Source organism: Podarcis muralis, chromosome 7, assembly GCF_964188315.1.
Source record: "Podarcis muralis chromosome 7, rPodMur119.hap1.1, whole genome shotgun sequence".
In the NCBI taxonomy this organism is placed as follows: domain Eukaryota; kingdom Metazoa; phylum Chordata; class Lepidosauria; order Squamata; family Lacertidae; genus Podarcis; species Podarcis muralis.
The window spans coordinates 64,860,763-64,885,913 of record NC_135661.1 but is presented as its reverse complement, the minus strand read 5'-3'; the positions used below and the strand labels follow the sequence as shown (position 1 = coordinate 64,885,913).

Below are 25,151 nucleotides of genomic sequence, written 5' to 3'. Positions count from 1 at the left end.
TCATGCAAATAAATCAGTGTACACAGACTGAATATCAGAGAACTCCTTGTCCTGCTGCCGCGTGTGAAAAGCTACCCACTCATATGCTGCCAAAGTTAACGGATCCACTAACATCAAAGATTTTGATCTTGTTGGAAGCGCCCAACAAGTAGCCAGACTAACCATATATGATGTCACTGGTAAAAGAGGTATGCATGGCTTGCCCAAATTGGTCTCACAGGCAGAATGGGAAGGCCTGATGGGTTGAAGTAGTCCTGCAGGCTGAAAGTTTCCCAATCCTAGCTTATGTGCTCTGACAAAGCCTATTGCACATAGACAAAAACACATGCAAGCATAGGCCAAACTAGATGTTTACCTGGTAAATGTGTGGCCCCAAACCTGTGTTTGCAAAAATAATGTGGGTGATTATGGAAGGCAACTGTCAGGGAACTGCCATCGGAAGGACAGGAGGTGGAAGGGCTCACAGAGGTTGAGAGAGACTTAGCAGCTGAAGAGGGAACCAGCAGGGGGAGAGAAAGAGTTCCAAGGGAAAGTGAGTCGGAGGGATGGCTCAGGGACACTTCCAGCGAAAATAGTGGGGAGGTTTCAGGACCTCCTATAGGGACACCCACTCCTCGCCGGAAACTGTCGCGCAGAGAGCTCCGTTAAGGAGCTTTTATGCTGGAAGAGATTCCGTAAGCGCCCACTGTCGGACTCTGCTAGCGACTGACGGAGCCATGCTTGAGGGGCTCCGTCGTAGGCAGAGGTTTGCGGACTTGGCCAAACTCTGAGGGACTAGGATTTCACGCACAAGCAGCTCATCATCCCATCACAGCAACTTACATGAGAGAGACAGCAGAGAGGAGTGATGGCAGGAGTCCTAATCCCTCCCATAACTTCCAATCCTTTCCTGCAAATGCCTCCACCAATACCCTTATTAATACAACAGAGAAACAACAGGTTGGGAATGAAAATTCTCTCTTAAGTGCTAGTTTTGGCCCACACACTGGTCTAGGAATTTTTGCTTATCTTGCATATTTGCTTAGTGACCTTACACAGGCAATTGCCTGCAGAGCTTCCAAACCATAAACCAACCTTCACCAATCTAATGCCCTCCAGATGGTACCCAGGATGGCCACACTAGCTAGGGCTGGTGGGAGGTGTAGTGCAAAACACCTGGGTACCAGGTTGGGGAAAGGCTGCTGCAGATTACAACAGCAACAGAAGCTTTGTGGACAGGCAGCAACCACCAATGCATCTTAATGTTATACATCAAAGGGACTTTTTCAAGTCGGAAAAGTAAATCTTTCCTAAGCACGCATAATACTAAGAACCAATTTGATTTGAAGAGATAACTATCAGCCTCAACCATGAAAGATGTAAGAAGAGCTGAAAAGTCTGATGCAACAGGACAGCTGCTTCCCAATGCAGAGAAACAGGAAATCCCCATGTAGATGTGGCCTGTATTGTTTTGCAATCCTCCTTCGTTCTCCAAAAAATAAAATAAAAAGTTAAGTCTATGACACATAGCCCTACTGATAGATTAAATAATTTTTGGCTGACAAGTCATCCACCTTTAAAAGTCACTGATCAATCAATCAAGTTGAAATTAAATGTTTATATTAACAAAACCTCAGTGTAAATGCATTTTTGAGACACCGAAGGAAAAGGACAGATAACATTTCAAATTTAATAAATGAAACCTACCACTCAGTAGGAAAGGCCAACTTTAATATTTGCTTTTTCATTGCATATTCCAGCAATTCACCAGAATCAAAACAGCCTTGACAAAATGAAAAGGGGTAACCTTAGCTCAGAGCTTGAGAGGAAAGAGACCACCTACTGGTGGCTGATAGCTATGTGTAACATCCATGCTAAGAGGCAAGGCTACCTCTGATTATTAGCTACTAGGGGCAAGCAGGAGAGCAGTAGTACCTTTGTAAGCTCGTGGGCTGACTGGCCACTGTTAGGAACAGTATGTTGGACTAGACAGACCTTTGGTCAGATCCAGCAATCAACAATTAAAATTGGTCACCCATGAATAACACCTCGCCTGCACTATGACTTCAAACAATCATGGCTTCCCCCAAAGAATCATGGGAACTGCAGTCTGTTAAGGATGCTTAAAGTTGTTAGGAGACCCCTATTTCCCTCACAGAGTTACAACTCCCAGAGTGTCTTAACAATCAATCCCTCTTCCCAGAGGACCCTGAGAGCTGTAGCTCTGTGAGGGGTCTCCTTTAACAAGTCCCCAGGATTCTTTGGGGGAAGACTGTTTATAGAGTGGTATGGTCGTGCCTTAAATGCATAGTGCAGATGGAGCCTAAGTTATCTAAAGATTTATCTACTAGATGAAACACACACGTGTTTATTTTCTTTCAAATATTATTACCTCACCTCTGACCTTTCCATAACTCGAGGGAACGTAGAACAGTTATTTAATAAAACCCCTGAGAGAAGTGGTGAAAGGGTTAGGTTCAACGGGCTGCTACTACTTAAGATATTCCACCTTCCCTTCTCTACTTATTTGGGGCAATGCTTTAAGTTCCCAAGTGTTATTTTTAACAAATTAAACAGTTGTGCAGTTCCTCTCTGTTTGGAACAGGCCAAGGGCTCCCCCAGAATCCCACTTAATCATGGTCTCTGCTTATGTACAGTCTGGAAAGAGCCACATCCCCAGTTGCTTGACATTTGAATGACTTACTACACTGCCCTGCAGAAGCAGTTGATTACAAATCATTTTTAAAAGCTTAAAAAAAGGAAGCATCTTCCACACCCAGTTTTATAGCTGAGAACAAATATTAAAATGAGAAGCAGAATTCCCCGAAAGACTGAAATATCCTTAAACAGGCAATGCTGGTACAGTGGCAGTATCTCATGTGCCTAAGGGGGTTAAAAGGACTTCCTCTGTTTGTGCTCTTTCATCAATAAAGCAAATATGCATACATTTTAGGCAACCAACCATGTCGATGAACAGTAAATACATTTTTAAACTCCATTACTCATATGCTCCAACTACACCCCCCGCCAAAAAAAGAGAATTTGCAATGTTAGACAGGTTAGTGGTAAAACTGTGTTGGCACGAATGCACCCGAGATAGACGAAATGCAAAAATCTATCGCAGGCTGGGGGAGTAGAAAGAAAAGAACCAGAGACTTATCTGCAATACAACCTTTTCTCACTCAGCTTGCAGAGAACAGCAGAAGACAGCATGTATTAGATTTCTATAAAATGTATCTGACTTCCAAATATATTAAATACCTTTTCCGACTCTAGAAATGAAAGGTGACATGATCACAGTAGAGCAGGGAGAAATTGTACCTATGGTCTACCATTTCAGTAGTTCACTTCGGCAAAGTTCATTCAAGCAGGTTATAGTCCTAATTTACACTTCTACCAGAGAATTGTCAGCTTGAGCTAGGAACCTCACACCCTGAAGCAGCCTGGGCCCAACTCTAGGGGACCACCTAGGCCAGAATACCCATTGTCCTCAGAGGCTTCCTCACATACCTAACAGGACAGGGCATGCACAAGATCAGTTTCCAAAACTGGCTGGCAATATTTATTTATTTATTTTACTTAAGGCTTCTTAAACACCTTTCACCATAAGATCCCAGGAAAGTTGTTTGTTCACTGTGTGTTTTGAACCTCTCTCTACGTATCATAACCAAAGTTTACATGATGGCTCCTGAGATCAAGGAGGATGTTTTCACCTATGTCTAGATACAAGTGGATGCCATTGTGAATCAATGATGGGCTAAACCTTTCAAAACTGCATTGTGGTTTTTTTGTTTCTTAGCATTCCTCAGCAATTCTGGATATGAGGCTGCTATAACAATTATAAAAACAGATAAAAGTGTTACAGTTAGGAAGCATGGGAAAACGTGCCAAATGGAGCAGAACACTATAAATTTAGCAAAAGATATGGCTCCCACAAAACAAAATACATTAACTGTAAAAGGCTGGGTTAAAGAGTTCATCTTCGGCATATGGCAAAAACCTGTACAATGAATATGTTAAACATACTTCTGTGGAAAGAGAGTTTCACAGTTTATGTATTAAGTATTCTGACTGACCAGGCCAGGAATAAATACTAGGCGCCTAGCTTTCTGACTTAGCTTGGTAAACAGAGAAGTCCCTTCTGGTTGCTTTGGCCCCCAGGCCCAGGCCTCTGATTTGCATACAACCTGGCCTCAACAACCTGATCTTCTTACAAGGGCGCCAGACCAAAAAAACCTCAGCCATCATAAAAGCCTGATGGTTTAACATCGGCATCCAGCTCCAGTTGCTGCTAACACTATTCACTTGTTGAAAACAAGGGTCAACCCTGTCCATCTTCTATGGGAGAACCACATCTAAAGAGCACTCAGTTTGGATTTCCATGTCTGTAGTTTCCAAGGTATAACAGCAGCAGCCTACAGTTTTTCAACAATTTAGAGAAGCACCATGGATGCAATCTGGGCAATGTCCCTCTTACACCTCTGATTTAAAGATGAAGTAAACACACATTACTTTCAGGGATAGATCAATTCCCTCCAGGAAACTGTTACTGTTGTGTGGTTCACTTGCACAATGTCACTGAAAGTCTGAACTCTTATATAGACAAATTAAAAGATTATGTGAAGCGTTGGTGACAGTAAGCAGCAGTCTCTACTAGTGCAGCTTCAGTTGTATGAAATAAGTAGTCGCTGAACACCTAAAGATGGAGAAGGGATGAAGCTAACAAGCTCTGCACCCTGTTCTACAAGGCAAAGGAAAAGAAACTCAAAATACTGAATATTATGCCAGATTTGTTTTAAATTCCAATCAGCAGGTTAGTATTACAAATCTTACTAGAAGCCAAGTACTAGAGTCCAATCAATGCTGCTCCTTCTACCATGAGGTGCTCAAATATCATATACAGCAGCCACCTTTGACTTCTTTAACATAGTTGGTGAGAAGCCGCTTAAGGCATCTAACTCAAGTTGTAGGATTAAAGATATGTTTTCCGACCATTTGGCTACTGCATCCCAGTGGAATGCAAAACATATAATCCCAAATCCCACTGGATAGAATGCCTCTCTCTCAATACCAAACTGAGGAGCTGAAGACCATGGAATACAGTAATTGTACACCCAGAAAGTGTAAACTGTTTTAGCTGCAACACATTGTTGGGTATACAATCAGTGGAAAACCTGGATTTGACTCTGTGTAATCCGTGAAATCGCTCCCCGAAAGATAGCTGATCTTTCTACTTTTTCTTGGAATAGATAGCAGCTTGGCTTCAAAATTACAGCTTCCCATGTTCAAGGTTAAATGAAAACCTCTAATACAAAGGAGATTTACAATGAGTACAGTAGAGAAAAAGGATTAAAACAAAGGAGGAGAGAAGGCCAAGAGGGCATCAATATACTCCAAGTCGATTTCTTAGAACCAATACTAAGCAACAAACAGTTGATATGTACCATTCTGTGCAATCTTAAAATGAATGATGTGTAATAGCCCTGAGAAAATGTGGTACTCAAAATATATTTACCATCGCTTCAAAGTTCTACTCAAGCTAGAATGCCATTTAGGTTGAAAATATGACTTACCTTGTCAATTGTCAGCTCTCCAAGTTTCATATATTTGAAGTACATCCAGCTTATAGAGGAAAACATTACTTCAGAGGAAAATGATTTAAGTGCATTCACATCTACTGGCTATGCAGGCAGAAAACCAAAGTGCCTGTAGGCCTCTGGCCCTAGCAAAGACTCACGAAACCCTCAACAGGCGAGCCACAATGAAGCTGTGTCTCCCTATAAGAACCATCTCCATTAAGCTCCTCAGGTCAAAACATAGTCCATTACAATTCTACAAGAATTCACATGTTAAGTGCCACAACCATATTGTCCGAGCCATACAACTGTGACTTTTCTCCCTCAATTTACAGTAAGGAAGTGTTCTTTATCATGGATTTTTCAGCCTCAAGAGGAGTAATAATAATAATTTTTTATTTATACCCCGCCCTCCCCAGCCAAGGCCGGGCTCAGAGCAGCTTACAAGCAATATTAAAAACAAGAAGAATGATTACAACTTAAAAACAAAAATAAAATACAACATTAAAATAATGGAACATTAAAATATTAAAATGTAGCCTCATTGCAGGAGGAGAAGGAAAAGAAAAAAGAAAGAGAGGGAGGGAGGGAATCAAATTGGCTCCAAGCCAAAGGCCAGGCGGAACAACTCTGTCTTACAGGCCCTGCGGAAAGAAATCAGATCCTGCAGGGCCCTGGTCTCATGAGGCAGAGCGTTCCACCAGGCCGGAGCCAGAGTTGAAAAGGCCCTGGCTCTGGTTGAAGCCAATCTAACTTCCTTAGGGCCTGGGACCACTAGGGTGTTGTTATTTATGGACCTTGAGGCTCTCCGTGGGGCATACCAGGAGAGGCGGTCCTGTAGGTACGAGGGTCCTAGGCCGTGAAGGGCTTTAAAGGTCAAAAGCAGCACCTTAAATCTGACCCTGTACTCCACCGGGAGCCAGTGCAGCTTGAAAAGCACTGGGTGAATATGCTCCCATGGCAAAGACCCCGTGAGGAGCCTCGCTGCAGCATTCTGTACCCGCTGAAGTTTCTGGGACAGCTTCAAGGGCAGCCCCGCGTAGAGCGAATTACAGTAGTCAAGCCTGGAGATGACCGTCGCATGGATCACTGTGGCCAGGTCGGGGCGGGAAAGGTAAGGGACCAACTGCTTGATGCGGCGAAGGTGGAAAAATGTCACCTTGGCTGTTGCTGTAACTTGCACCTCCATGGAAAGGAGTAGTGGAAGCTGCACAGGTAGAATCCCTATGTAAAAAAAATCCCAGGAAATACAGTAAGGCTATCACAATAGGATAGATGAAGAGCTACATAGGTAGGAGAACAAATAAATGTCTTAAGTATAAAAGAATGCTCTAAAAGCCTGGATACAGAGATGTCCTAGTAAGAGGAAAGGCCTCTTCAGGTCTAAAAGTGAGTTATGAGGAAACTTTTTTTACAAGGAGTGAATAATATAGACATTGAATTTATTAAGTGTTTTGAGTGTTCAGGCATCCCAAATGTATTACTTCAGAAATCTTTACAATTATTCTGTAAGGTAGGTCAGAATCATTATTCCCATATTACAAGTGGTTATAGGTTCTTCTGTAATTCATTTACAAGCTTAGAACACCTTCTAACAACTATGTATGCTCTTACCTAGTATTCAGTTGTTATTAGTTCTCCAAACATGTAGTGTAGCCAATTTTAGAAGCTACTACACCTGACCTCATCTGCCAGTCTTAACTGCCAGGGCCCAGATGTTGGAAGAACAGAGGAAATCAGCATGGTCAGACCCAGCTGCCTCCCTGGTCTTCTCCATCCCCTTCAGCGTGTTTAACACCTTGGTCTGCTGGATGAAAAGAGGAGGAAAATCTGGCTTCCCACCTCCCCGAAGCTCAGCAAACCTCCTCAACCAAACATAAAAGCTCTGTCTTAAAGGACAGGTATCCAACCACATATTGCCCCCAGGTCCTAGATATTCAGGGAGTAGTTGGGTTGAAGACCTTCAGACTGGAATCTGAATCTCTGAAGGCACTCAAAAGCAAAAAGAAGCAAGCCACACTGTTGCAGGAGGTAGGGAGAAACTAAGCACACTAGTAGCAAAAAGCTAGGAGGACTTTCAAAACAAATGTTTACACCAGCAACGCCTCCCCTGCATTGCTTGATTTAATACTGTTATTTATCATAAGCCAAGCTGCATATTTGCAAGAAAAACGCAATTGGGTTTTTTGGTTTTTTTAAGCTAAACCAGGGTAATAAAATAAGGAAGCAACAACAAATTGCACAAAAGCAAAAAAAAAAGTTTGCATTTAGAATGAGAGGAAGTTCAATGAGAGCAATTGGCATGGCAAAGTACAACGGAACTACAGCTAAAGGGGATGCAGGAAGCAACTTTCACATGCACAGCAACTTTCCATCCTGTGCACTCATGGCAAAACAAACCTTCACACCACACTTCATAAGAGACATACTTTTTCCTACAGGGCAACTACCCTTGTGTAGCAAAACCACATGTGATCCAATCTATTTTAGTAGAGAAAATTCTAATTGGTCTCCAAGGTAGCCTAGAATGTTAAGTGCTCACTTTGAACAGAACTGTGTGTTGTAAGATACACAGGGCTGCTATATAGGCATTTCTAGAGTTAAGTCACTTCTTTTCCAAGAAGTAGAAAACTTGACCCATGTCATCTTCCATGTTCTTTATTTCCCCATTCCTGCTTTGCACCATTGGCAGTAAATCTCCTTTAACCTGCTTGCTATCTGCCATTTGTTCTTATGTTCCATGTGATGCAGAGGTATGCAGGCATGCAAAGGTACTAGGCATATGATAAACCTGCTGTTACAATAATCTAGGCAAGCAGGTCACTACTTTTTGAAGAAGTACAGAAAGGGCAGCTTAACCACACCAAGCTTAATGTTAACAGTTCTGTCACACCCAGCTGGCATGATGGAACACATGGAAGTGATTCTGGGCACCAGTCTCCTGCACTATCCAATAAGTGGCTTGGCTCTTTAACACCCCCAACAGTGGAACGGCCACAACTTGGTGGGAGAGTTTCACATGCAGAAGGTCCCAAGTTCAATCCCCAGCATCTCCAAGTAACACTGGGAGAAACTTCCTGCATGAAACTCTGGAGAGTTGCTGGGTCACTCAGTACAGACAAACCTGAGCTAAATGAACTTCATTGGTCCAGCTTGGTATAATGCAGTTTCTTGCATTCCTACTCTATTCGGTGTGATTCTAAGAGTCACAGAGCAACATTCCCGCCTTCTAGCACTCCTCCGCAATTTCCTGGTTATTCAATAAGCTATCTTATAGCCCCCAGAAAAGGATTGGGAAATATGAGCTGTGCAGCACCTGAGCAGCCCAGATAGCTCATGAAAGTAGCCAAGCTGCATGTCAAAGTTTCCTAACCTTTTGAAATGGCCACAGTATGCTCAAAAGCATATTCCTCTCTCTCAATGCCAGGGCTGCCCAGGAACAGTTTTATCCCCTCTGCCCGATCTTCCAAGATACTCGAGACAAGTTCATATCGGCTGCATTAATCCAGACCATCATTCTGGGCTCATGCTCATAATCATGGATATTAGCATCAGCTATGCAGTCAAGGACTAGACCGTCTGCTATTGATGGACTTAAGTGAGTCATGTACATTTATTTCAATGGGTCTACTTTAAGTAGGTCTAGCACTGGGATCAAACCTTTTGCCACACAAACTGCAAATACAAAATGGCTATTAGACACCCCAAGAGAAGATTGCAAGGTAACACTAAGACCATATGGTGCCTTTGAAGCTTTCTCATATCACTTTGGCTCCATGCATCTTCCTGTTAGGAGCGAACCAGCAATAAATCACATGGAGTAAGTGAAGTTAACTCTTTATATAAAAAACACCAAGATCTGCACAGGGGTGCCAGGCCTAATGAGCAAAGCAATTCTTCTTCAGTAGGTTTTGCCCCTGTAAGGCAGTTGTAGAGACTGGCAGTCCCTGCCTTGCCATGTCTTCCTATGTCCCCTACTCTCCAGGGTTTTTCCCAAGTAATCTGAGACTGCATCTGCATACCTGCCTTTACTCTTCCTGCTTCATGCCTCTCCAGGTCCTGGGAGACCAGGGGGGAGGGGAGCTTGTCGCAGGAGTGAGACCCATGCTTCTTCACCAGCCTGACTTATCTCTGCTTCTTAGCATTCTTACCACTCTCCTGCTTCTGGACTTCTCTTTGCCACAGACTCTCCCTCCTCACTAAGCCCTGTTCCCTCTTTAGCTTCCAATACCTCCTCCTCCTAGTCTTCTCTCTCAGACCATTCATCGTCATCCCACCACCAATCCCCAGACCCTGAGCCTTCTTCACTTAGGGGTTCCCCAGCTGGTTCCTTCCACCATTCCTCTGTGTCCAACCAGTCCCTGACACTGCCTTGTCTTGCTGCCCTCTGGAGTCAGCTGTTTTGCTAGGCTACCCAAAGCAGGTTTCCTCCACCCAAAGAAGCCGCAGGAATGACTCATAAATAGACAAGAATATGATGTATTGTGGCTATCAGTCAAAAGAAGATTCTGAACAGATGACACAGAGCAAAAACAAAAATACTCCTCATTCCCAGTGTCCAATAATTGATTCTCAAACACTAATGCAATCCTTATGACTAGGCCTCAGAAAACTGAAGGGGACCATATCTGTTCTTTTCTCTATTGGTCTCTTTCACCCCTACCCCACCCATCCTGTCAAGCCAACAAGACATCACAAAGGAAGCCTCTTCTGCCTCATCCATTACTAGCAAAACTGTCTGCTCAATTCCAACAGTACAACACTTTATTACTGCTTTGACACAAGAGGCAGGAATGAAAGTGCTTGCAGATCTCTGGTTGTGTTTTCCAAAGAAGGCAGCCTTAGGGGGGTGGGGCAAGACCGCCAATCATGTTGACTTGCAACTCAAGCGAATTTGATCTGAAAAAATCATTGTGAGCGTAAATACAGAATTCCACTCTGTAATTTTTACGGTCACAAGCATACAGCAGTTTTTGAACATTAATCACTAGTATTTGGCACTTGTTAAAAATTAGATTTTCTCTGAAACTATGCACTACTGATCAATTATATGACAGCCAGCTTCCAGAGACAAATTTAGGAGATGAATTATCCTATATTTGTTTGACGCTTTTTAAAGAAAACAAAGCAGTATTGCAGATACTGCTGAGGTGGTTTTACTATTTTCTTACCTCTAAGAAGCATCAAGCAACTGTCAGAAGTAACACACCTCATCTTAGGCAATTCTCTAGATGGGTACTAACCTTCTACAGTAGGGAAATATAGTGAAGCTAAATGATTACTTCTCAGGTATAGAGCAAAATGTCTACCAACTTGCAGCTGAGAAACGATGGTTATTTTTACTCTCTTTGGCAGGGGTGGGTGACTTTTGGTCTGCCAGTTGTTGCTGAACTACAAATCACATCAGCCCCTGCAAGCATGGGATTTTATGGGAGTTGTAGTTCAGCAACATATGGAGGGCCAAAGATTCCCACACCAGCTGTATAGAAATCTTTCTCAACTTGGTGCCTTTCAGATGTTTTGTATTTCAGCTTCAACCAGCACTACCGATGGTAAGGGATGATGGAGTGCAAAACAGTCTGGGTTAGGGAAGGCTACTCTAGTGGTAAGGAGTAGGACTGAACAGTTATTTGAGTTTGGACCTGCATAGAATGGAATAGTCTTTTTAAACTAAGACCAGCCCAGCGATACAGTTTCACATGGATGAAATCACAGCTTGAAATGGGATGACAGAGAATCAATAACTTCTTGACCCACCTGTCTTTCATCCTGTGAAATGTTACTGTGCACATCACAGGCAGATCATCATTTCTGGTGACCAGGGCTCATGTTTCCAAAGAGAAACAGTGACACAAGATAACCAGGAAGAGTGCTTAGCTGACACACTGAAATTCTTTGTTTACAACTTTGGAAGCGGGGAAGAGAAAAGCCTTAGGCAAATCACCGCTTCTGGGGCAGAATGAATTCAAAGAGTTGTTGCAAGGGTCAGCTAGATAAATACATAAAAGGCTTCTGAATATTGAAATGCTGTGTAAATCAATGGAAATGAGCATATGAAGTTCTCTTATGCCAATTCAAACTATTGGTCCATGTGGCCTAGTGTCTGGCAGCTCTCCAGGTCAGATGGACACAACTTCTGCTCCCTATGATCCTTTATTGGAGTTGCCAGGGATTGAGTATGTGAATTCTTTGTGTGCTCTATGACAAAGTACATCTCCTCTCCTTGATGTTCTGAAATTTCACCAGGTATGGTCCACAGCCTTTCAAACAGAGCTGCATGATTATAAGGGCCAGAAACTTGTTTGAAGGAAGGAAGGAAGGAAGGAAGGAAGGAAGGAAGGAAGGAAACATACCCAGAAGCTGAATTCTGTGCCTGATATTGCCATTTCTACACAACTCTGACTCTCCTACTACGTTAAAATCATGGCTACAATATATTCACTTTTAATAAACATTAACAGCTGTCTGTATTGAACTGCAGTTTGTAGCCCCCTATGGTTTATCATTTGTGCAGCTGTGGACCATTATGTGCAAACCAATGTACAGAAAGTTTCCCCAAAAGCAACTTTCCAAATTAATAAAGTGCAAAGTACCCCCTCCTGTGGCCAGATACGAAGCCCAGGAATTGCATTGGCAAACTGTATTCCAGGGAACTTGGGGGTCCTTGAAAGTTTATCAAAGTTCCTCAGTGATGTTATAACAGTATTCCTCAAAGACTCCTTGCTACCTCTGCCGATCTTTCTTTGCAATTTGCAGCAGAAGGAGAACATTACTTATGTTCTGTATTGCACACTGATCAGCGGGCCAATAGCAAGGCACAACAGAACTGCCCAGATCCCTGCACAAACAGAGCACAGAGCACATCAGAATCCTGCACAATACACTGGCAGGCGCTCAGGGATTCCTCAGCTGGCAAATCAACATAGAAGTGTTTGGCACAGAGCAAGTTCCCCGAAAGCAAAAGCTTCAACAATCACTGCCAATAGCGTGCCAGCTGCAGAGCCCCTAATAGGACATGCACATAAGAACTCTACAACCTTTGCTGATGGTACACTGTACTCCTCACATCAAAACTAGAACTAAGTGTATTGAAAAGTACAAAAGATCTCCAGAACTTGTTAGTGTCCAGGCTGATAGAAGGCCAAGAGTATAGGAGTGGGACCCTACAGGGACAGTCCCCAGAAAGCCACTGCATGAATACAATTTTTGGGCAATGAGCCATGTTAAAGAAGCTGCCTCTGAGTAACAGCTTTATTATTTAAAAGAACCAAAGCTCAACAGGCAAAATGCTTACAGGATTAATTTTCCTCAGAGAGAGAAAGGCTCTTCGTTCGCATACACCTATTCCATATATCAGGTGTGAGAAACTTCTGGCCCTCCAGATGTTGCTGAACTACAACTTCCACCACCCCTGGCCATCAGGTATTCTCACTAGGGCTGATGGGAGTTGTAGTTCAGCAACTTCTGGAGATCCAAAGGCTCCACATGCCTGCCATACATGGAAGTCAGGTGGACCTATCTGTAAAAGGGCTGCCACTACTGAGAAAGTCCTACATCTTGTAACCATCTGCAAATGTTTCAGGAGGCAGAGGACACTTTACAGCAGGCCCTCTTCTGGGAATGCTAGAGGGAGGAGGCTGTCTGAAACCTGGAGCTAGCCTATCTGGAGCCTATTTCTATAACCATTTACTCCAAGTTAGATACGACTGCAGCTCACCTCATCCTCAGATTGGTTACATTTTCAAGACGGTGGGGGTAGTCAATAAACACCAGAAAGTTTAAGGGCTCTCAATTCCACTTTCTTTCTTTTGAGATACAAGATTTCACAACAACTCCAATAGTTATTTTTGATGAATAAACTTAATGGCCCAACTGTTGTCCCTGGAATTCCTTGAATTTATCAAGTCCTCCCCCCTGAATGAACCATGTTTGCATCCTGATGGTGTTGACAAACCCCTGAACCCTTCCCTAAATCAGTATAGGAATGAGTGGTCCAAGAACATTAAACAGTGCTGTGGTTGTCTAACCCATTATCCAGCAGCAAACTTAGGCTTAGAACTAAATGTAAACACAGCAAGAAACAGCAGATAATCCCAAAGACATAAACTACCTGGGACCCAAATATCTAAAAGATACTTCCCAATATTATCTCAGGTCCTATCCTATCAGCAGGGGAGACCCTGTTAATCGTGCCACTGATCTGAGACAGGGCCTTCTTGGTAGTGGTTCCCTGTTTGTAGAATGCCCTCCCTGGTAAGGTACCTCTGTCTTCTTCATTAATTACTTTCACAAGGAAGTTAAACACATTCCTGTTCACCCAGGCATTTGAGAGTGAAAGAAGCTGTTCCTGTCAACCTTGGAAAGAAGAGTTGTGAGGATATGTGACTGTTTTTACATGTTTTTAGATCTTATTATTGTTTTTAAATGCTTTAAATGGGTTTTTATTATATTTTAAATTGTCCTGTTCTACTGCTTGGCAGTTGACCACCCTGAGTTCCTGTGGGAAGAAGGAATAAAATTTAATAAAATTTAATAAAATAAAATTTCTATATGGTACACATTAGTAAATTCTGACTTGTCAACATGCACACCCAACTTTAAATATACATGTATGTTCTCCTGCAATGATTTTGCAAAGTTTTTTGCAGATAAAATCGCTCAGATCCGGGAAGAAGTAGACTCCACCGTGGGAGCAGGGCCGGGGCGGGAGAGTGCTAGAGTTCTGTCTAGCCAAGTTGAGTGGGATCAATTCCAATCTGTTACCTCCGAGGATGTGGACAGGCTGCTTGGACGAGTGAAACCAACCACCTGTCTCCTGGATCCTTGCCCATCCTGGCTTATAAAAGCTAGCCGGGAAGGACTGGGCGATGGGCTTCGTGGGGTGGTGAATGCTTCCCTCCGTGAGGGAGCCTTCCCAGACCCGCTGAAAGAGGCGGTTATTAAACCGCTTCTTAAAAAACCATCTTTAGATGTGGCCACGATGGCCAACTATCGCCCAGTCTCAAATCTTCCATTCTTGGGCAAGGTGATTGAGCGAGCGGTTGCCGAACAACTCCAGGCACGCCTGGAAGAAGCGGACCATTTGGATCCCTTCCAGTCGGGATTCAGGCCTCATCATGGGACTGAAACTGCCTTGGTCGCACTGGTTGATGATCTCCGGCGGGCTAGGGACAAAGGTGAGAGCTGTTTCCTAGTTCTGCTGGATCTCTCAGCAGCGTTAGATACCATCGACCATAACATCCTTCTGGACTGTCTTCAGGGGCTGGGAGCTGGAGGCACTGTTATACAGTGGTTCCGCTCCTTCCTCCTGGGCCGGGTTCAGAAAGTGGTGGTGGGGGATGAGTGTTCAGACCCCTGGGCCCTCACTTGTGGGGTGCCTCAGGGTTCGGTCCTCTCCCCCATGCTTTTCAACATCTACATGAAGCCGCTGGGAGAGATCATCAGGGGATTTGGGCTGGGTGTTCATCAGTATGCGGATGATACCCAGCTCTACCTCTCTTTTAAATCAGAACCAGTGAAGGCAGTGAAGGTCCTGTGTGAGTGCCTGGAGGCGGTTGGAGGTTGGATGGCGGCTAACAGATTGAGGTTGAATCCTGACAAGACAGAAGTACTGTTTTTGGGGGACAGGACGCGGGCAGGTGTGGAGGATTCCTTGGTCCTGAATGGGGTAACTGTGCCCCTGAAGGACCAGGTGCGCAGTCTGGGAGTCATTCTGGACTCACAGCTGTCCATGGAGGCACAGGTCAAATCTGTGTCCAGGGCAGCTGTTTACCAGCTCCATCTGGTACGTAGGCTGAGACCCTATCTGCCTGCAGACTGTCTCACCAGAGTGGTACATGCTCTGGTTATCTCCCGCTTGGACTACTGCAATGCACTCTACGTGGGGCTACCTTTGAAGGTGACTCGGAAACTACAACTAATCCAGAATGCGGCAGCTAGACTGGTGACTGGGGGCGGCCGCCGAGACCATATAACACCGGGCTTGAAGGACCTACATTGGCTCCCAGTACGTTTCCGAGCACAATTCAAAGTGTTGGTGCTGACCTTTAAAGCCCTAAACGGCCTCGGTCCAGTATACCTGAAGGAGCGTCTCCACCCCCATCATTCTGCCCGGACGCTGAGGTCCAACGCCGAGGGCCTTCTGGCGGTTCCCTCATTGCGAGAAGCAAAGCTACAGGGAACCAGGCAGAGGGCCTTCTCGGTAGTGGCGCCCGCCCTGTGGAACGCCCTTCCAGCAGATGTCAAAGCAATAAACAACTACCTGACATTCAGAAGACATCTTAAGGCAGCCCTGTTCAGGGAAGTTTTTAACGTGTGATATTTTATTGTATTTGTGGTTTTTATGGAAGCCGCCCAGAGTGGCTGGGGAGGCCCAGCCAGATGGGCGGGTATAAATAATAAATTATTATTATTATAAATTATTATTATTATTATGTAAACATTTCAGGGGCATTAAAAAAAAAGATAAAAGAATGTGAAGCATTGCTAACTTGCATTTGAAAATGTTCCAGATTCATTACTACCCTCTCCTTGTTCTGATTCTTAAATTCTATTACAGTGGTGCCTCGCAAGACGAAAAACTCGCAAGACGAAAGGGTTTTTGGTTTTTTGAGTTGCTTCGCAAGACAAATTTCCCTATGGGCTTGCTTTGCAAGACGAAAACGTCTTGCAAGTTTGTTTCCTTTTTCTTAAAACCGTTAATACCCAGGGTGCATTGCTTGAAGAGGTGCAGTTGCACGGGGTGTGGTAGCCTTTTTTGAGGTTTTTGAAGACTTTGGTGATTTTTGAAGCTTTTCCAAAACTTCTTTTGAAACCGTGCTTCGCAAGACGAAAAATTCGCAAGACGAAAAAACTCGCAGAACGAATTAATTTCGTCTTGCGAGGCACCACTGTAAAGGAATTATCTGGAAATTAAAGTCACAAACCAATTCATTGCACAAGAACTTCTGGCAAAAGCATTTTCATGTGTCTATTGCCTAAGAAACAACTCACACAGTAGTTTGACATGCCATCCAACAAATCTCAGTGTCTTCTCAGCAACTCCCTAAAATTGCATCACACTAATAAATCAACAGCTGCTATCTATCCTAAAGGTTGACACAGAGCTCTGTCGCCTTCTCTTTCCTGCAAAGATTTTCACTATTTTTTAATACATTTTTATCTTTACCCTAATGTTCCATTTCCTTCCCTTCCTCTAGTCCTTACAATTGCTGAAAACTCAACTTTTTATCTTTAACTAGCCTCTTTTCCTGTTTTGCACAGTTACCTCCCTAGTCCAACAGCTGAAAAGATGACAAATGAAGTTCTTTAAAAACAACATGCAGGACTTTTACTTAATTATAACGACGGAAGTATTTTACACTGAATTTGAGTACATGATGTATCTGAAAATTAGGTAAGTGTTAAGAATTCAAACACAACTCAGCAAAAGCTTTTCTGATTCAGAAGGCTTTTCAGGAACAACCAATTGATCTGCTTGTTTTTATATTAAACGTTTGCTGCTGTTTTCGTATTTTATTGCTTAGAACTGGGATGTGATGTGCTCTAACCTGTTTTACTGGATTTTTAAAATTGTAAGCCACTCAAGGATCTGGTTAAAACCAGAATGATAGAATGCGATATTTGGAGATTATTTAAAATACCACAGTCCTATTAATTAACCCATACATTATTTGAATGTATCCAGAATATAGCATTTTTGTTGTTGTTTAGTCATTTAGTCGTGTCCGACTCTTCATGACCCCATGGACCAGAGCACGCCAGGCACTCCTGTCTTCCACTGCCTTCCACAGAATATAGCATATGTTACACCAAATTCTGTTACTGCAGCAGAGTCATTACAGATGTAACAATCAGGTCAGTTTCCAGGACAGAAGCTGCTTCTTTGTCCCCACTAGAAATCTTCCCAAAGGGTTGTGAGGCCACAGGGGGAGCTATAGCTTCAAATCCTGGGGGGCTATCCAGATGAATTTGTCTGGATCTGGGGCAGGGAAGACATCAACTTTAGACCTGTACTCAGCGAGTCACACCTGTAGGCAACTTCTGTACAGCCAAGCTTACTTCTGATCTGCTCCTATGCTACAATAACTTGAAAAGAAAACACAACTAGCCCCTATTTCCTTTCTTTTTTTCTGGTGGGGAAAAGAGATGCAACACTTTCTACAAGTAGGATTCACATTCTGCACCCATCCACAAAAGAAACCAAGGCTGCCTTTTCCCTTCAAGAAATGGCCACATGCAAACTCCCCAGAAGAATCTCCAGTTTTCAAGCCTGTGTTAAGGCTGTACTGAATATACATCAGCTACAGGTTTTCTGCAACAAAATGTACTAACAAAAGGAAGAAAGGGAATAAAAATGAGCTACTTGGAAAGAACGGGGGTGGGGATCCATTTCTTCATTAACACTGCTTTCAAAGCTACCTCTTAACAGACAGCAATGTAGGCCCTTCAACGTTAGGTGCCAAGTAATCACAGATGCAGAGATGCCAGCTCTTCTGAATCAGGTGAAGCACTTTTGCAGCCTTGCATAGATTACTCTTAATTTATGGAGAAATAATCATGTTGGACACGATTGTACATTAGAGATTGCTAGAGGTGCATGCTTAGGGAAAATTCACACGTAGCCTTGGTTTCATGATTCAAGTGCCACTAACTTAGAGGTGCTTTACTCATTTATTCAACCTGTTTGTATGTGCTGCCTTGTATAAAGCAATGCTACTGTGGTTAAGAGAAACTCTTGTACCAGCATGCTCTAGGCCTCAGAAGCTTGCAATGCAGCAAGAAACAAATGAGAAGCCTTAAGTCCCAAGTGTCAAAGAAACCCAGGCGGCAGGGAGGGGGGCAGCAGTCCTCTTTCAATTCCCTGCTGCTAACAACAGTCCAACAGGCAGGCAGAGCTAATCTCAACTATGCCTGGGACTGTAAGGAAAAACGAGCACCCCGGGTGCATTTTGTCTGGTTGCCTGGCAGAGAAATTAGAATTTTATTGTTAGTGCACTGCTTTCTCTGCAAGACTTGATCGAAAAGCTCAGAATCAGAAATAATATTTTATATTGTATATTTTTAAAAAACAAATAAAAAGGTGTGTTGCGACCATGATTTGTCACCCTGGATTTTGTTCTACTACATTTAGACTTTCCTCCCTGTTCAAAGATGTTTGATGGAGGAACTGATCCAAGGAATTAATGCTCGCACCATTTCATCTCTGTGCTTTATGAATTAGCATCTGTTGCCAACCTCGGGTTTGCTCCAAGCCAGCGGAGCCAAAGGATCCCAAGTGCTGCATTGAATCTATAGCTTGTTGGTTAACTAGGTCACCCTTTTGCAAAGCTGCTAGCCAGTCCTTTATGCATGCACTGCTGGCACTGGGCCAAATCTCTGTCCTCAGTTACACGTGTGAAACCCACCGTGACAAGCGAGATTGTTCGGAATCCAACACAGACACATGGTAGAATCTGGTCTATTATTCTCCTTGTGTCTCATCAAATGCTGGGTGCCAACATACTGTACAAAGGGAGAGAGGCCGCACTGGGTCAAACACAAGTGCTTCCCATGGGCTTTTATCTATGTCTGTTCTGTTGCCTATAACACTGGGAATCGAGGGTTGCTTTGACCAGAAATGGCATGCACCTTGGTGGGTGGACATGTGCCAAAATGAAATTTCCTTTTGAGAAAATAGGTTTTGCCACAAATACAGGTTCTCACCGATGGTCAAGTTCAGGGCCAGGTGTGTCCCCCACTCCAGTTCAAAGGAGCTAGCAAGACATTTTTGACTTTTCCTACATGTGCACTACAGCTGTGTGTCCTGCCTTTGGCAGAGGTGCAAACAGTTCATCCCAGCCCTCTGCACGCTAGCTGAGGAGTGGAAGTCCACTGATCTACCTAATGTAAGTCATACCAGCAGCATTATTTTTGTTACGAGAAAGCAAGAGGAGAAAGGGGTAAAGGTAGAAAGACGTGCAGTGAAAAACAAAATGAAATACAGGAATGGGTCCCATGTGGCAAGCTGTGGTTAATGATGAGTCCAAGGTCTGAAAAGGTTGAAACAGGTCTTAGAGAGGCTGATGTAATCTAATCGTTAGGCAAAAGGTTCACTTTGGACTTGGGATGACCTTCTGGGCCTCTTCACCCTATCTATTTCAAACACTTCATCAAGTTTTGGTTTCATGCATCTCAATTGACCAAACTTCCACCATTTCCCAAGAGCCATTTCAATTTCTACTGTGTTTTCCCCCGAAGACCCAACCAGAGAGTCTCTTTACTCAGTTTGGTCTTATTGTGTCCTGCTACCAGCTTATTAGAATTCCTTCATATATGCTCTATGGGAAAGCAAAGAGGAGAGGTGAAGGGGACATGTGCTTTCAAAGGGCTGAGTGCTAAGTTAGCTCCAGAAAAGGAATCTCAATCTGGTATTGAAGAGAAGGAAGTATAAGTAGATTGGTGGCAGAAGCAGTGATGGATAAAACCACAGGAAAGGTATTTGGAAAGCCAGAATGATTAGTAGAAAAAATGCAATACAAGTAAGAATAATAGGGGAATGTTGGTGAAACACACACAGGGATCCTGGTGAAACATGAACTGAAGGAGGACCAAACCAATATAACAGACTAGCTACAGCTGTATCCAGGTAACTTTTCAAAAAGTCTGATAACATATATACTGGGCAAGTATCTCTATTTTAACTGCTTCTGTCATGCTAATTTCTGGTTAAATAGGCTTTTGAAACTCAACAAAAGCCTGCTAAACCTCTTTCACCAGAAACAAATAACAGAATTAAAAAAGACATGTGTGCACCATAAGCTCTACTATATTACCTGAAAAACTGTTATTTGTACACAAGACAGCATGAGATAACAAAGAATTGACAGGTGACACTGTAAGAAAAAATACAAAAATGAGCAGCAACGTTGAGGGGGCTCATTAACTAAATGTGAGAAGGGATTAGTTCATATTGTGTATTAGTATGGTGCATGAAGTTTTGAAATGAGGGTAGGAAAACAAAAGAAGCAAAATATGAGAGTGCATTTTTATGTACCACGCTCACATATGATACACATTGCATTGTGTAACATATGGGAATTATATTTATTTATTTTTTATATGCCACACTTCTAGTGCTTACACATCACTCAGCTTCAACAATATACTTATTATTATGCAACATCTGCATTCTTTATCATACGTACACAACACAAACAATATATACACTACTGTAGTCACATCCTAGAAACAAAATATATTATTGTAAAAAGGTTTGACTTGAGGTTGCAAAAATTTGAGGTTGTGTGTTTAATATTATGTATATATAACACTGCATCATGAAAAAGAATGTGTAATGGAAAACACTGGGGTAATGAATGCTGGGAGCAGGGGGAAATAAGGGGAAGTGAAGAAAGTAATTAAGTCTGTACAGTATCCTAAACACACTTACTGGGGTGTAAGCTTTATTAAATATTGTGGCACTTACTTCTAAGCATGCATAAGGGCTGGTACTGCAGGGCTAAACTCTTATGCAGGGTTACAGGGAGAAAATCCCAGAGTGGTGGGGCTTACTTGTGAGTAATCATGCATAGGAGCAGCTAAAAGGGAGCATTAAGAAGAGACAAATTGAGAAGGCATGGAAGAGTAATTGAAAAAGCCATTGAGAGCAAAAATGGAAGGTAAGTCAGAAAAAGAGAAAGAGTGGTTAAGTGGAAACATGAGGGGGGAGGAATGAAGGGTAGTGTGTGAGAGGAATAAGGCAGTCAAGAAATGCCGAATGAAAGGAAGGAATTGGGAACATGGAAAAGGTGAGTGGACAAAAGGAATATTAATGGGCAGTTAACAGAAGCCTAAAGAGGCAATGGGGTGAAAGGCATAACCCAAGGAAGGGGATGATGATGATGATGAGAAAAGCACAATACTCAAGATATGATGCAGATGCTTACTTATCACTCAACATGCCTTTTGCAAGACACTTCACAATTTTAACAGCTATGCATTACAACCCCATGTTGCACACACTCTCTAGAACCTGTAGTCTTCAACATGTTTTAAATCACGTACATCACAGAAACACACTGCACAGAGCTTCAGAGATCCCCAGCTTTTCAGCATACATCTTCATGGTTGAAAAACCAATGTGTGTCCCCACTTCAAAGATGATGGCATTAGCAGACCAACAGACACAACACAGGTCTGCAGCGCATTACCTGTTAAAGTCACATCTGAAGTTGTTCCAAGTTATATGCTTTACAGCACAATATGCTTTACACACATCCCTCCAAGTTTTAATGGGGCTTACTTACTCCCCAGATAAGTGGATTTAAGACTGCAGTCTCAAGCCAGTCTGTTGTTCCCACCCTTTCAACACATGCTTATGAGGCAAAGTGAGGAACTCTAATCCATGTAAACACTTGTGAAGACAGAGCAACTTAATACAGTAGTAACAATTCCAGATTAATTCTGAATGCACTCAGATATGAGGGGAGCTGTGGAGAGGTAACCAAAGGGGTGGAATGTATTTGAGCCCTGCAACCTATTTCCAGTGTGCAAAAGGTGCAGCCCTGATGGAAAACCATACCTCTGAACATAGTCAGAAAGCCATTTCTGACATCAACTATACAGGATTCAAAAGCAAAGCTTCCACACCAAAGGAATTGTTTCTATGGCAAGGGTAGCCAACATGGTGCTCTCAAGGTGTGGAGGACTTCAATTCCCATCAGCCTCAGCCAGCATGACCAATGGTCAGGGACGATGGGAGTTGTAATTTTACAGCACCATATTGACTACCCTCATCTATCACACATTTTACAGCACTGGTCTTCAACTTGGTGGGTCACTGCCAAGTCCAAGGGGGGTCACAAGGGGAGCAGTACCACCATGATAATAGATGGGGAAAGATTAAGAAATGGGTCCCCATGGGCATGCTTGGGTGAAAAGTGGGTCCTGGGTCTGAAAAGGTTGAAGATACCTGATTTAGAGCACTTAGGCTCTTTGGGGCAGGGACCTGTCATTTCTCAGGCACTCTGCTAAAAGAACCGTTCCCACTGATAGCATCTTAATTAATGAAGTAGTGAACAGAAATTTAATTCAGAAGGCGGCAAAACCTGAGGAAAGCCATGGGAGGAAAAAGATGCCAAGAGAAAGCGTGTGTTTGTGTGTGCAGAGGGGGAGGTGGAGAAGCGCCTCCTCACTCACCTCCTTGAGCTTCAGGCGCCGGACTCGGTTCTCGGGGTCCTCGGTGCCGCCTTTCCTCCTTCCCAGCACCGGGTGGCGGAGGCTGCGGCGGAAGACCTCGTAGTCGAAGCGGAACGGGGCTCTCGTCTGCCGGAGCGGGGCCGCGCTGCCGGTGCCGCTTCCCGCTCCCGCCGCCTTCTTCTCCCCGGGCGGCCCCTGGCGGTGGAGCGGGCTGAGGCGCTCTCGGCGGGAGGAAGTGGCGGCGGCGGCTTCCATCACCACCGCCGCCTGCGCGGGGGGGAGTTTGGGGTCCCTAAGGCGACGAGGCGGCGGCGGGGCGGCGGCGGCGTTGGGCGGGCTGGGGGCGGCATGGCGGCGGCCAGGGTCGGCCCCGGGCGGCGGTGGCGGCGGCGACGTGAGGCTGCGGAGCCCGTCCAAGTCCCCGCCCGCGTCACCGGCGCCCCCTCGGCGGGGCAAGAAGAGGCGCTTGAAGCGGGAAGAGTCCGGCAGCAGGAAGAGGGCCCCGAAGCAGAGCGTGAGCAGGCCCGAGAGGAAGAGCAGGAAGAGGAACTTCTGCGGCAGCCGCAGACCCAGAGCCGACGGCGGCCAGCCCGGCATGCCCGGCAGCTTCCGCAGCAGCAGCATGGGCGCTCCGCAAGGCCCGGCACCAGCGGCGGCGAAGCCACCCCGGATCGAAGCTACCGGACCCGGCGCGAGGAGGCTGCGAGGGCGGCGGCAGCAGCAGCAGCAGCAACCCCAGCGGGGCGTCAGACAGGCGACCCGAGCAACCTGCCGGGCGGGATCAAAGGGCGGGTGGTTGGGATCAGCTGTCTCAGAGGAGAGGAGAGAGCTATATGCTTAATAAAAATGCGCGTCCTGCTCCGTTGAGTGGATCCATCCAGAGACTTAAAAAATAAAAATCCCGGTTGTAAAAATAATAATTATAATAAAGGGTGGTGGTGTGAAAACGCGCGCTTCTCCCGAGCTAGAGTTAAAAATTGGCTTTCTTCGAGAAAGGACACGTGTCTCAGTCTAGACTAGACACCCCAGGAACAGAGACAGAGAGGGACCCACCCGGGCGCGTTTCTTTGCCACCGTCCCACTCTGCTTTGCAGCCCTTGACCCTGGGAGAAGTTGCAGCAGCTGCTCCGGGTTGCTCTTCCAGCCGGGCAAGAAGTTGAGGAGTTGCTTGACGAGATGCTCAGCGGAGAGACACGCAGGGAGAGATAAGCAGCCTCCTCTTCCTGCCTGCCCTCCTGCCGCCTCTTCGCGCACACGCTTGTAAGAGGAGTTCCCCCTTCTGGCACGAAGGCTACGGCCGAGGCATCGCTGCCTCCTTGGGGGTCCTGAGACAGCAGATGGAGGCAGCCCTGGCCAGACAGAAAGGGAGGGGTACCTGGCGGGTCTTTCTTTTTCTTTCCCTTTACTTCGTCCACGCCTTGCTCCCTCCTTGCTTACTGCTGCTGCTATTAAGCACCAGGGGTGCTGTTCTCTGTCTGGTTCAGGGGCAGATCCGGATGGGTGATGGGTTCATGATGCAGCATTTCTGCAGGGAAAGGAGCGGGAGCTTGGCGCGCTCTGCACAAGGGAGCTGTTGCACACGGGGGGCGCGATCGGCTGGTCCCAAGCGCGGCGTTGTCTGCAAGCCCCCCTCCGTCCTTCTCCTCTCTCCATCCACTTCAGCCTGGCCTCTCTCGCTCGCTCTTTTCCCGGACGGACTCACCATCAGCTTTCGTCTGTTGCAAGCCGCATCCTCGAGGCTTCCCAGATCGGGTTCTTCTGCCAATAATCGGCCGGCTGTTTAGGGAAAAGCCGAACGTTCATCTCCTCCTCCTCCCTCCAAAAAGAAAAAAAGAAGAGGGGAGGATCTCCAAGGCCAGAGGAGGGGTTTGGATGGGGCGGAGGGAATAAAAGAAAAAGGGGGGAATCAAACTACTGTACTGTATCGCTAATATCCCTCTTGCTCGTCTCTAGGTAAGACTTCGTGGGAATCTCCTTAGCTTGCAAGCAAATGCACCTAATGCAGAGTAATTTCTTTTTTAAAATAAACGTCGTCGGGTAGCTGTTTGCTTGCTTTCTTCTCTTTTTATGACCATCTGGCAAACTGCATCCCGACTTTCGTGGCTCCTCCTTCCTTCTCCTCCTCCCCAGAGAAGAAACGATTCACAACTTTTTCTTCCTTGTTCATTGGATGGAAGCAACTGTCTCTTTAAAAAAAAAAAGCCTCGAGAGAATACACTAGAGATCCACAGCTCTAATCGGAGATCCACACTTCGGTTTGAGAAAGCTAGAGGGTGGGAGGGAAATTGTGCATTTCATTATTGGGCTGGGCGGACAGTCGGTTGCCTGAGCTCCCAGCCCCCGACTCTCTCTCGGTCCTTCAGGCACTGAAGTCTCTGAAATCGCTGCCTCCCTTCTGGTCTTGCTATTGTCTGGGCA

The 25,151-nt window shown here is 44.8% G+C and overlaps 1 protein-coding gene across 1 annotated transcript in view; it reads right to left on the bottom strand.

The window, feature by feature from the left end:
• The window catches only part of MAN1C1 (mannosidase alpha class 1C member 1), a 127,103-nt gene extending 103,434 nt beyond the window's left edge, over nt 1–23,669 (bottom strand). Inside the window, exon 1 of the mRNA XM_028738804.2 lies at nt 22,734–23,669. Within this exon, the coding sequence (XP_028594637.2) occupies nt 22,734–23,357 (624 nt within the window). The 5' untranslated portion in view covers nt 23,358–23,669. The remainder of the gene's footprint in view (nt 1–22,733) is intronic.
• Between the last annotated feature and the right edge of the window lie 1,482 nt (nt 23,670–25,151).